At 41.5% G+C, this 12,136-nt stretch overlaps 1 protein-coding gene across 7 annotated transcripts in view; it reads right to left on the reverse strand.

Moving 5' to 3' along the window:
- The window catches only part of tgs1 (trimethylguanosine synthase 1), a 55,104-nt gene that overhangs the window by 30,796 nt on the left and 12,172 nt on the right, over window positions 1–12,136 (reverse strand). For 5 of the 7 annotated variants that reach the window (XM_087986380.1, XM_087986377.1, XM_043688372.2 and 2 more), the window contains one exon: window positions 8,731–8,848. In XM_087986380.1, coding sequence (XP_087842506.1) covers window positions 8,731–8,848 — 118 coding nt within the window. The remainder of the gene's footprint in view (window positions 1–8,730; window positions 8,849–12,136) is intronic. The other 2 variants (XM_087986376.1, XM_087986379.1) reach the window with 1 other exon arrangement.

Genomic DNA, 12,136 nt, shown 5'->3' on the forward strand with positions numbered 1-12,136 from the left:
CTTAATTTAAAGCTATGCCCCCTTGTAATACCCGACTCCATACGCGGGAAAAGGTTCACACTGTCAACCCTATCTAACCCCCTAATCATCTTGTACACCTCAATCAAGTCACCCCTAAACCTTCTTTTCTCTAATGAAAACAGCCCCAAGTGTCTCAGTCTTTCCTTATACGATCTTCCTTCCATACCAGGCAACATCCTGGTAAACCTCCTCTGCACCCGTTCCAGTGCCTCCACATCCTTCCTATAGTATGGCGACCAAAACTGCACACAATATTCCAGATGCGGCCGCACCAGAGTCTTATACAACTGCATCATGACCTCAGGACTCCGGAACTCAATTCCTCTACCAATAAAAGCCAGTACGCCATATGCCTTCCTCACCGCACTATTTACCTGGGTGGCAACTTTCAGAGATCTGTGTACATGGACACCAAGATCCCTCTGCTCATCCACACTACCAAGTATCCGACCATTAGCCCAGTACCCCATCTTTTTGTTATTCTTCCCAAAGTGAATCACCTCACACTTAGCTACATTGAATTCCATTTGCCATCTTTCTGCCCAGCTCTGCAGCTTCTCTATATCCTGCTGTAACCTGCCACATCCTTCCTCATTGTCAACAACTCCTCCGACTTTCGTATCATCCGCAAACTTGCTCACCCAACCTTCTAACCCCTCTTCCAGGTCATTTATAAAAATGACAAACAGCAATGGTCCCAAAACAGATCCTTGCGGAACACCGCTAGTGACGGCACTCCATGAAGAAACTTTGCCATCAACTACTACCCTCTGTCTTCTTCCATCCAGCCAATTCCTAATCCAAACCTCCAACTCACCCTCAATGCCATATCTCCGTATTTTCTGCAGTAGCCTACCATGGGGAACCTTATCAAACGCCTTACTAAAATCCATATATACCACAGCTACCGCTTTCCCCTCATCAACCTCCTTCGTCACCTTTTCAAAGAATTCAATAAGGTTTGTGAGGCACGACCTGCCCTTCACAAAACCATGCTGACTATCCTTGATCACATTATTCCTATCCAGATGTGCATAAATCCTATCCCTTACAATTCTCTCTAAGACTTTGCCCACAACAGAAGTGAGACTCACCGGCCTATAGTTACTAGGGTTATCCCTACTCCCCTTTTTGAACAAGGGAACCACATTTGCTATCCTCCAGTCTTCTGGCACTACTCCTGTAGACAAAGAGGACATAAAAATCAAGGCCAATGGCTCTGCAATCTCCTCCCTTGCTTCCCAGAGAATCCTAGGATAAATGCCATCAGGCCCAGGGGACTTATCTATTTTCACCTTTTCCAGGATTTCCAACACCTCTTCTCTACATACCTCAAAGCCATCCATTCTACTTATTTGTGACTCAGTATTCACATCGACGACAATGCCCTGTTCCTGAGTAAATACTGAAGAAAAGTATTCATTCAGTGTCTCCCCAATCTCTTCCGCCTCCACACGCAACTTCCCACTACTATCCTTTAAATATATGTCCATATATTTTAAAAAAAAACTTAATATTCTAAAAGTTACGTTTTCTACAAAAATGCATCCTTTACTTTGAGGATATTTCAGTTCTTTATTTGTAGTAAAATTGAGAGTGTGTTATAAAGAACATGCAGTCATTCTGCTATAACGCAAGTTCATTAATGTGAATTCACTATAACGCGATTGAAGAATTGGGGACATTGTCTCTAAAATGTGAACTTTTAAAGCATGTACTAGTTTTAATGTGATTCTGACCCCATTTGTTTAAATAGTGCTGCTATTCTGTGATTTCCTTATAACACGGGATTACATGATAATAGGACTACCGTGTTATAGCAGAACCAACTGTGCATGACAATATTACAGGAAAACATTCTGTGGTTCAAAAGGTCAAAACTTTCAAATTTCAAATGAACATAGTTGGTAGTAAGGGCAGACAAGTTGCAGATGAAAATTCATGCACAAATGTGAAGTGACAGATTTTGGTACAAATAATGAGAGGCAATATAACATTAAGTATACCAGTCTAAAGGGAGTGCAGGAACAGAGGGACTGAGAATCAAATTGTTGAAGGTGACAGGGCAGTTTGAGAAAGCAATTAAAAGACCGAGTGATCTATACATACAGAAAATGAATTGAAAAGCAAGGAATCACAATGGGCTTTTTACCAAGCACTGGTTCAGCCTTGACTGTAGCATTGTGTGCAATTCTTGGCATCACACATTTTAGTAAGGATATGAAATTTTCATAAAAAAAAGGTGAAATGAGAGGGCACAGAAAAGATTTACAAAAATATTTCCAAGGATGAGTGAATGGATTGGAAAAGTGTGACTGCTCTCCTTAAAGAGATAGGTGAGGGCCGATATGATAGACGTATTCAATATCACAATGGGCGTAGACAGAATAAAATAATTACCAGTAGGGAATTAGCCGCGAACCATATTAAAGGAATTGGCAAAAGAACCAACAATGACATGAGTAAAAGCTTTTTTTACAAAGCAAATGGTTAAGATATGGAATCCACTGTCTGATCGAGTGAGCAAACATGATAAGCATTTGAAGAAAGAAATCTGCACAACCACGTGACAAGGGTTGGGGAATGGGACTAGTCGAGTTGTCTGGAAAGAGCCTGTGTAGGCTAAACTAGCTGAATTGCCTCTCTCTATGCTTTAATAATTCTTTAATTCTATAGCAGGAATTTTATTGGGTCCTCAGGACCAAACAATGTGATCAACCCAAGCCTGCAACTGCCACCAGCAGTCACCTAAATGGCAGATTCAGGGCTGTGGAAGTACCTTAACATTCAGGCATCGTTTCCCTCAGAAAAAAAACAATTCAGACCAGAAAGGAAAAATAAATTCATCAGAGCGTGGAGCCTCTGGCTCAGATGGTCACCAAGCTCGCAGTCTCCACATGTAGAAGGGAATTTCTAATTGTAGCAAAAGGAACCTACACCAGGAAAATGTTTGCATATAGTTATAAAGTCACCCTTAATTGGGCCCCCTGCCAACTAAATTATCTCCCTCTACCTGGAGCAGACAGGTGGCCCTAGTCCTGCTCACTCTCATTCTCTCTTCTTCCCTCACCCCATCCAAAGGCACCTGGGCCTGCAATGATAGAGTTGGGAAGATTCAGCCTTATGATTTTATAAGAAATATTTGTGGTTTTCAAAGGAATAACAGGAATTGTTTAAACAATTTGTAACAAAGTCTGATAGTCTCATTTATTGAATCTGTTTAACAATAATAAGAAAATACAATTAAGATTATAACAATAAATATATCTTCATAATAATTAAAGTTATATGTCATCAGCACCCTATCAGGGTTGGAAAACACAACATAGAATCATAGAATCTCTACAGTGTAGAAACAGGTCATTTAGACTACCAAATCCACACAGGGCATCCCACCCAGACTCACTACCCTACCCTATAACCCAGCATTTATGATGGCTAATCCACCCGGCCTGCACCACCCTGGACATATGACCAATCTAGCATGGTCAATCCATCTAACCTGCATATCTTTGACTGTGGGAGGAAACTGGGCACTTGGTGGAAACCAATGCAGTCACAGATTGAATGTGTAAGCTCCACAGTCGCCTGAAGCTGGAACCAAACATGAGTCTCTGGCACTGAGTGGCAGCTGTGCTAACCACTGAGTCACTGCACTGCCCTCAGCAATTCTCAGCTTATCAATTCTCCCAATAAATGACCAAATTATTAATTTAGTAAAATGTCAGCACTTGTCTATGGTTGCAGACTTACTGTTAAGGACTCTGCCACGAATAAAAGACAGGCTGTTATATTTATAACAGTAAATCACTACACCGTGTTGTAAAACAGCTGCGTTGTTCACAGGTTTGCTGTTTCTCCTCTGTTGACTGAATAATCATAAATAGTTCCTGCTACGTCAAGAGGTTGAAGCAAATTGGAATACATTACTATATTTACCTAGAATAAGAACTGTAATTTTCAGTTGTGGAGCTGATTTCCTTGGATTCTAAGAGCAGTAATTACTGTATTATAAGCTGTTACATTTTTTTTCCCCAAAAGTTCCAAAACAATGTTCAAAACAACAGCACTTTAAAATAAAAAGAGGACAACAGAGAAAGAGCAGGGACTCAAATGGAGAAAGAAACCTTCATTGCTGTTTGACCCAGCAGTAACCTGCACAGCTGCTGCCTTTGCTGTCTGTTTTCAAGTATCGTAATGTTTCAGGGTACATCTGTGTGGTAGGAGGGATTGAAAGTGTTTGCGGCAAAATTAGATTAGATTCCCTACAGTGTGGAAACAGGTCCTTCAGCCCAACCAGTCCACACCGACCCTCCGAAGAGTAATCCACACAAGCCCATTTCCCTCTAACTAATGCACCTAACACTATGGGCAATTCAAAGTTTGTGAAAAGATTTGTAGCTCGGGTGTTCGTTGTTGTGGTTCTGTTCGCCGAGCTGGGAATTTGTGTTGCAGATGTTTCGTCCCCTGTCTAGGTGCTCAGTAACTCATAACAGCCCACAAACCAACAGCCAGTCTCAGACAACAACTCACCAGAACGAAGGACTCGATACCCAGCATGAGCAAAACCAATGCAGTGTACAAAACCCCATGCAAGGACTGCACAAAACACTACAAAGGACAAACAGGAAGACAGCTAACGATCCGCATCCATGAACACCAACTAGCCACGAAACGACACGACCAGCTATCCTTAGTAGCCACACACGCAGATGACAAGCAACATGAATTCGACTGGGACAACACTACTATTATAGGACAAGCCAAACAGTGAACAGCCAGGGAATTCCTAGAGGCATGACACTCATCCACAGATTCTATCAATAAGCACATCAACCTGGACCCAATATACCAGCCACTGCAACGGACAGCTGGAACTGACAACCGGAAGCGGCAGATTCAAACCACTACAAATGCCGGATGAAAGATCACCGAAGCGCTTTACAGGAGGCTCCCAAGCACTGAGGATGTCACCTAGACAGGGGACGAAACGTCTGCAACACAAATTCCCAGCTCGGCGAACAGAACCACAACACTATGGGCAATTTACCATAGCCAATTCATCTGACCTGCACATCTTTGGACTGTGGGAGAAAACTGGAAAACCCAGAGGAAACCCATGCAGGCACGGGGAGAATGTGCAAACCCCACACAGACAGTCACCTGAGGCTGAAATCGAACCTCGGACCCTGGTACTATGAGGCTGCAGTGCTAACCACTGAGCCACCATGCTGCCCTGAGAGGAAGGGGTGTGGATTAAGGATAACATTTAGGAAGGATATTCCTGAGAATACGTCCAGGGAAGTTATTTGGATGGGACTGAGAAAAAATTACCTTATTGGGATTGTACTATAAGCACCCCAATAGTCAACAGGAAATTGAAAAACAAATTTGTAAGGTGGTCTCAGCTATCAGTAAGAATAATAAAGGTGGGGGAATTTTAACTTTCCAAACATAGACTGGGACTACCATAGTGTTAAGGGTTTAGATGGAGGGGAATTTTTTCTGTACATATAAGAAAACTTTCTGACTTAGTACGTGGATGTACCTATTAGAGAAGGTGCAAAACTTGACCTACTCTTGGGAAATAAGGCAGGCCAGGTGACGGAGGTGTCAGTGGGAGAGCACTTTGGGGCCAGTGACCATACTTCTATTAGTTTTAAAATAGTGATGGAAAAGGATAGACTGGATCTAAAAGTTGAAGTTCTAAATTGGAAGAAGGCCAATTTTGACTATATTAGGCAAGAATTTTTAAAAGTTGATTGGGGCGGATATTTGCAGGTAAAGAAATAGCTGGAAAATGGTAAGCCTTCAAAAATGTGATAATGAGAGTAGAGAGATAGTATGTTCTTGTTAGGGTGAAGAACAAAGCTGGAGGGTGTAGGTAAGGGTGAAGGGTAAGGTGTAGGAGATGCTGGATGACTAGAGAAAGAGAAGATTTGGTCAAGAATAAGAAGGTAGCATATGGCAGGTATAGTCAGCAGAAAATCGAGTGATTCCCTAGAACAGTATAAAAGTAGTAGGAAAATACTTGAGAGAAACAGGAGGGCAAAAAGAGATAGCTTTGACAAATGGCGTTAAGGAGAATCCAAAGGGATTTTATAAATACATTAAGGACAAAAGGGTAAGTAGGGAGAGAATAGGGCGCCTCAAAGATCAGCAAAGCCACAAGGTGGAACCACAGGAGATCGGGAAGATATTAAATGAATATTTTGCATCAGTGGAGATGTATATGGAAGATTGAGAACTTGGGAAAATTAATAGGGGCATCTTACAAAATGTCCATATTACAGAAGTAATATGGTGGATAAATATCTGGGCCCTGATCAGGTGTTACTCTGTGGGGAGCTAGGGAAGAGATTGCTGAGCATGTTGCTGAGATATTTGTGTCACCAATAGCCACAGGTGAGGTGCCAGAAAACTGGAGGTTGGCTAATATGGTACCAATATTTAAGAAAGGTGATAAGGAAAAGGCAGGGAACTATAGATCGACGTTGCCTGACATTGGTGGTGGACAGTTGTTGGAGACATTGGTGGAGGACTGATGAAGCCAGAGCAGGGGAGGTGATTCCTGAAGAAGGGCTCATGCTCGAAACGTCGATTCTCCTGCCTGACCTGCTGCGCTTTTCCAGCAACACATTTTCAGCTCAGAGGTGATCTACAGGGCAACCTCAGTTATCTGAACATCAATTTATCCAAATTTTGGATTATCCAGACAAGCTCTCAAAGTCCTGATGCTTGGGTAAACTATGTTATCCGAACATTTGATTAACTGAACAAAATATGCCCCGCCTGTGTTGTCAGTATAATTGAGGTTGCTCAGTAAAGCGTTCAACTATGTTAGACTGATTATCAAGGTTACATCACATGGAAATGAGGGATAACTAGTTATTTGGATACAGATTTAGCTTGAAGGTAGAAGACAGAGGGTGGTGATGTAGAATTGCTTTTCAGACTGGAGGCCTGTGACGAGCGGTATGCCACAAGGTTCCGTGCTGGGTCCACTGCTTTTATTCATTTATATCAATGATTTGGATGTGAACATAGGAGCATAGTTAGTAGGTTTTGTTATGAAGGTGTAGAGGTGTACTGTATCTTGGAGAGTTGAAGGATTTAGCAATCACAGAGTGCTGGAGAATTTACAACGTAACATTTGGTCCAGCAGCTAGCAGTACCTGGGTTGTTAGGAGACAAAAACAAAATCAAATTCAGCCAATCAGTTTAAATTATACCCCAAGATACTAAACTCCAAACTTGATTGGAGTTTAGTATTTTGACAATACTAACACAAATGAAATGATCCGATGCTCTGGGGTATAAAACCAAAAACAAAATTGAACATTTGGAGGAGATTTGCCATGCCAGCAACTTATGCAGACTGCCCTCAGAATAGCTCTCTTTAAAGGTACCTTTATCTATCAACAACATGTGAAACCCGAAGAAGACGACAGAGGAAGATATAAAGAAGATTTGACAGCTGCCTGATTTTGAAATTTGAATTTTTTGGTAAATCTTAAATCAGGGGTTTTAACGGACAAATATTATAGAAGGGAAAGTAAAAGATAGGTTAGAGAAAAGAGTTATAAATAGTTGCTAGTTAATTATGGTCTGTTAGACTTTTTAAAAAAAAAGTTGTTAATTTTTACTTTAAATAGTGACCTTTGGGATAGCTCTTGGCCTCTTGAATTTTAACAGATTACAGCACAGGTTAAATCATCTGTGTTTCTGGTTTAAATTAGCAAGGGAGGTCTACCCCATGTTGTAACAGTTTGCAGACTACACCAAAATTGAAGAAGTAGTTGACAGCTAACCTCAAGAAGGTTACCTCATCATACAATGGGATCTTGATCAGATGGGCCAATGGACTGAGGAGTGGCAGATGGAGTTTAATTTAGATAAATGGGAAGTGCTACATTTTAGAACTGCAAATCAGGGAGGACATAGACACCTAATGGTGAGGTCCTGGGGAGTGGTGCTGAACAAAGAGACCTTGGAGTGCAGGTTTTTCGTTCTTTGAAAGTGGAGTCATAGGTGGATAGGATAGTGAAGGAGGCATTTGGTATGCTTGCCTTCATTGTTCAAGGATTTAGCAAGCACATAGAGTTATAGGAGTTGGAAGGTCATGTTGTGGCTCTACAAGACATTGGTTAGGCCACTTTTCGAATACTGCATGCAATTCTGGTCTCCCTGCTACAGGATGCATGTTGTGAAATGAGAAAGAGTTCAGAAAAGATTTACAAGAATGTTGTCAGGGTTGGAGAATTTGAGCTATAGGGACAGGCTGAAATGATTGGGGATATTTTCCCTGGAGCATCGGATACTGAAGGGTGACTTCATAAAAAGTTTTATAAAAATCATGAGGGGCATGCATAGGATAAATAGACAAGGTCTTTTCCCTGGGGTGAGAGGGAAAAGATTTAAAAGGGACCTAAGGGGCAACTTTTTCATGCAGAGAGTGGTGTGTGTATGGAATGAGCTGCCAGAGGAAGTGGTGGAGGCTGGTACAATTGCAACATTTAAAAGGCATCTGGATGGATATATGAACAGGAAGGGTTTGGATGGATACAGGCCAAATGCTAGCAAATGGGACTAGATTAATTTAGGATATCAGATCAGCATGAATGAGTTGGATCGAATGGTCTGTTTCTGTGCCGTATATCTTTATGACTCTATATAGAATACAATTGAATAGAAGTTGAGGATATTCACCCTCTCTTCATCTTTACTCGTCTATGTTCAGTTGGATCACCGTCATCTTCACTGGTGTGGCTCTTTCCTGCTGTCATATCAGTTTTTAAAGCTTTGTTGGAAGTTTTATGAGAATCTGCTGGCATAGTAAATCACAAATTATTTAAGATGAACAACTTTAAATGATCTTCTAAAGATAAGGTTTATGCTATTCAAATGCTCGGCATGACACTAGCTGCACTGTTGTTGATATATATATTGGATTTGTACGGTCATAATATCTTCTTGACTGTAACTTAAGCTTCTTGGAATTCGTTCGTTCATGAATTGAATTATGATCTGAGGCATGTCTGCTATTCTGCTCAATCAATGTGCCTTTTAAAATCTATTTGATTGTTTAACCTGATTTGATATAAGCTATATATGGCACACTATTATTATAAAATCAAAACCACGTCACGTTGCACAATTTTAAAAGGCAGTCTCATGCACCTTCAGTAAACCCCAATCAAGTTGTTTTAGGGGGAGAGAACAACTTATTTAACCTTAGTTATTCAACAGTCCACTTTTTAAAAAAAACATTGTTCTGGTATTTCTGCGGGCTTTGTATTTCTGCAGAAACAAGTTTATCTCAAGTGATTTCAGGTGGTTAAATCAAATCCTTACCATTTTGTTTGTGAAGAGAAACAGTTCCAAAGCAGAAAGGTAAGGTAAATGTTACAGAACAAATGGTTGAGATAATACAAATCAATACATCACTTCACTAATGCAAGGTTTGTAAAGGTTTGTAGCTCAGGTTGAGGTTTATGGTGTAGTTTTGCTTGCTGAGTTGTAGGTTTGATATCAAGACGTTTCATTACCTGGCTAGGTAACATCATCAGTGGCGACCTCCAAGTGAAGTGAAGCTATTGTCTCCTGCTTTCTATTTATATCTTTGTCCTGGATTGGGTTCCTGGGGTTTGTGGTGATGTCATTTCCTGTTCGTTTTCTATGGGGTTGATAGATGGCATCCAGATCTATGTGTTTGTTTATGGCGTTGTGGTTGGAGTGCCAGGCCTCTAGGAATTCTCTGGCATGTCTTTGCTTAGCCTGTCCCAGGATAGATGTGTTATTCCAGTCGAAATGGTGGTTTTTTTCATCCGTGTGTAGGGCTACGAGGGAGAGGGTCGTATCTTTTTGTGGCTAGCTGGTGTTCGTGTATCCTGGTGGCTAACTTTCTTCCTGTTTGTCCTATGTAGTGTTTGTGGCAGTCCTTGCATGGAATTTTGTAGATGACGTTGGTTTTGTCCATGGGTTGTCCTGGGTCTTTTAAGTTTGTTAGTTTTTGTTTGAGAGTGTTGATGGGTTTGTGTACTACTAGAATTCCGAGGAGTCTTAGTAGTCTGGCTGTCATTTCTGAAACTTCTTTGATGTATGGTAAGGTGGTTAGGGTCTATGGCTGTGTTTGGTCTGCTTGTCATGGTTTGCTCTGGAGGAATCTGCGCACTGTATTTTGAGTATCCGTTCTTCTTGAATACGTTGTATAGGTGGTTCTCCTCTGTTTTCCAAAGTTCGTCTGCGCTGCAGTGTGTGGTAGCTCATTGGAATAGTGTTCTGATACAGCTTTGTTTGTGTGTGTTGGGATGGTTGCTGGTGTAGTTAAGTATTTGGTCAGTATTTGTCGGTTTTCTGTATACGTAGGTTTGTAGTTCTCCGTTGTCCTTTCTTTTGACTGTGACGCCCAGGAATGAGAATTTGCTGTCGGTTTCTTCCTCCTTGGTGAACTTTATGCCTGTGAGGATGTTGTTGATGATGTTAAATGTCTCTTCTATCTTGTTTCGTTTTGTGATGACAAAGATGTCATCCACGTAGCGGACCCAGATTTTTGGTTTGATGGTTGATAGGGCTGTTTGTTCTAGCCTTTGCATTACCGCTTCTGCTATGACTCCTGATAGCGGAGATCCCATGGGTGTGCCATTGGTTTGTTTGTAGACAATGTTGTTGAAAGTGAAGGGGGTGGTGAGGCACAGGTCCACTAGCTTCATGATGTTTTCGTTGGTAATGTGATTGATGGTGGTTGGTGTGTGTGTGTGATGGTCTCTTCTAAAAGTGTGGTAAGTGTTTCCTTTGCCAGGTCGATGTTGATGGAGGTGAGCAGTGCTGTTACGTCGAATGAGATCATTGCTTCGTCTTCCTCTATTTTGGTGTTTTTGATGATTTTTAGGAATTCCTGGGTGGAGTGGATGGAGTGCTGTGACTCTTCTACTAGGTATTTCAGTCTTGCGTGTAGTTCTTTGGCCAGTCTGTAAGCTGGTGTTCCGGATAGTGAGACTATAGGTTTGAGGGGGGCTCCTGGTTTATGGATTTTTGGTAGTCCGTAGAATCGCGGGGTGTTGGTCCCGTCGGGTTTCATTTTCTAGAATTCTGTCTTGTTTAGTTGTCCGGAATAGTGTAGTTTTCTTAGGAGATATGTAATTTTGTTTCCTAGTTGTGGGGTCGGGTCTAGAGCCACCTGTTGGTAGGTGTTGGTGTCTGCGGGTAGTGCATTGGCTTCCTCTATGTAGTCCCTTCTGTTCAGGATGACTGTAAGCCGACCTTTGTCTGCAGGTAATATAACTATGTTTTTGTCTTTTTTGAGGTTTTCCACTCAGACAGACAGGTGCATCTACTCTGAGCCGAAAGAGGGAAGGAAACGAACTGAACACACAAGAAAAGAAAGCCCTAGAAAACCTCAAAAAAGTTTCAGAAATGACAGCCAGACTACTAAGACCCCTCAGAATCCTAGTAGCACACAAACCCACCAACACTCAAACAAAAACTAACAAACTTAAAAGACCCAGGACAACCCATGGACAAAACAGGAAGAAAGTTAGCCACCAGGATACACGAACACCAGCTAGCCACAAAAAGACACGACCCTCTCTCCCTCGTAGCCCTACACACGGATGAAAAAAAACCCACCATTTCGACTGGGACAACACATCTATCCTGGGACAGGCGAAGCAAAGACATGCCAGAGAATTCCTAGAGGCCTGGCACTCCAACCACAATGCCATAAACAAACACATAGATCTGGATGCCATTTATCAACCCCATAGAAAATGAACAGGAAATGACATCACCACAAACCCCAGGGACCCAATCCAGGAGAAAGATATAAATAGAAAGCAGGAGACAATAGCTTCGCTTCACTTGGAGGTCGCCACTGATGATGTTACCTAGCCAGGTAATGAAACGTCTGGATATCAAACCTACAGCTCAGCGAGCAAACCTACACCCTAAACTTCATTAATACAAGCAAAACGTGGAGATCAATTTAAAGTAGATAGCTACCTCAAGTTACAGGACATTTAACACAAGGAAAGGAAAAGTAACAGAAAAGGTACCAATATCCATGAAATGTCATCTATAACTTTATGTCATGACTAATATTGCTTGCTACAGTTTA

Source organism: Chiloscyllium plagiosum, unplaced genomic scaffold (assembly GCF_037043375.1).
Source record: "Chiloscyllium plagiosum isolate Xiang-an unplaced genomic scaffold, Cpla_swu_hap1 HiC_scaffold_4, whole genome shotgun sequence".
Classification (NCBI taxonomy): domain Eukaryota; kingdom Metazoa; phylum Chordata; class Chondrichthyes; order Orectolobiformes; family Hemiscylliidae; genus Chiloscyllium; species Chiloscyllium plagiosum.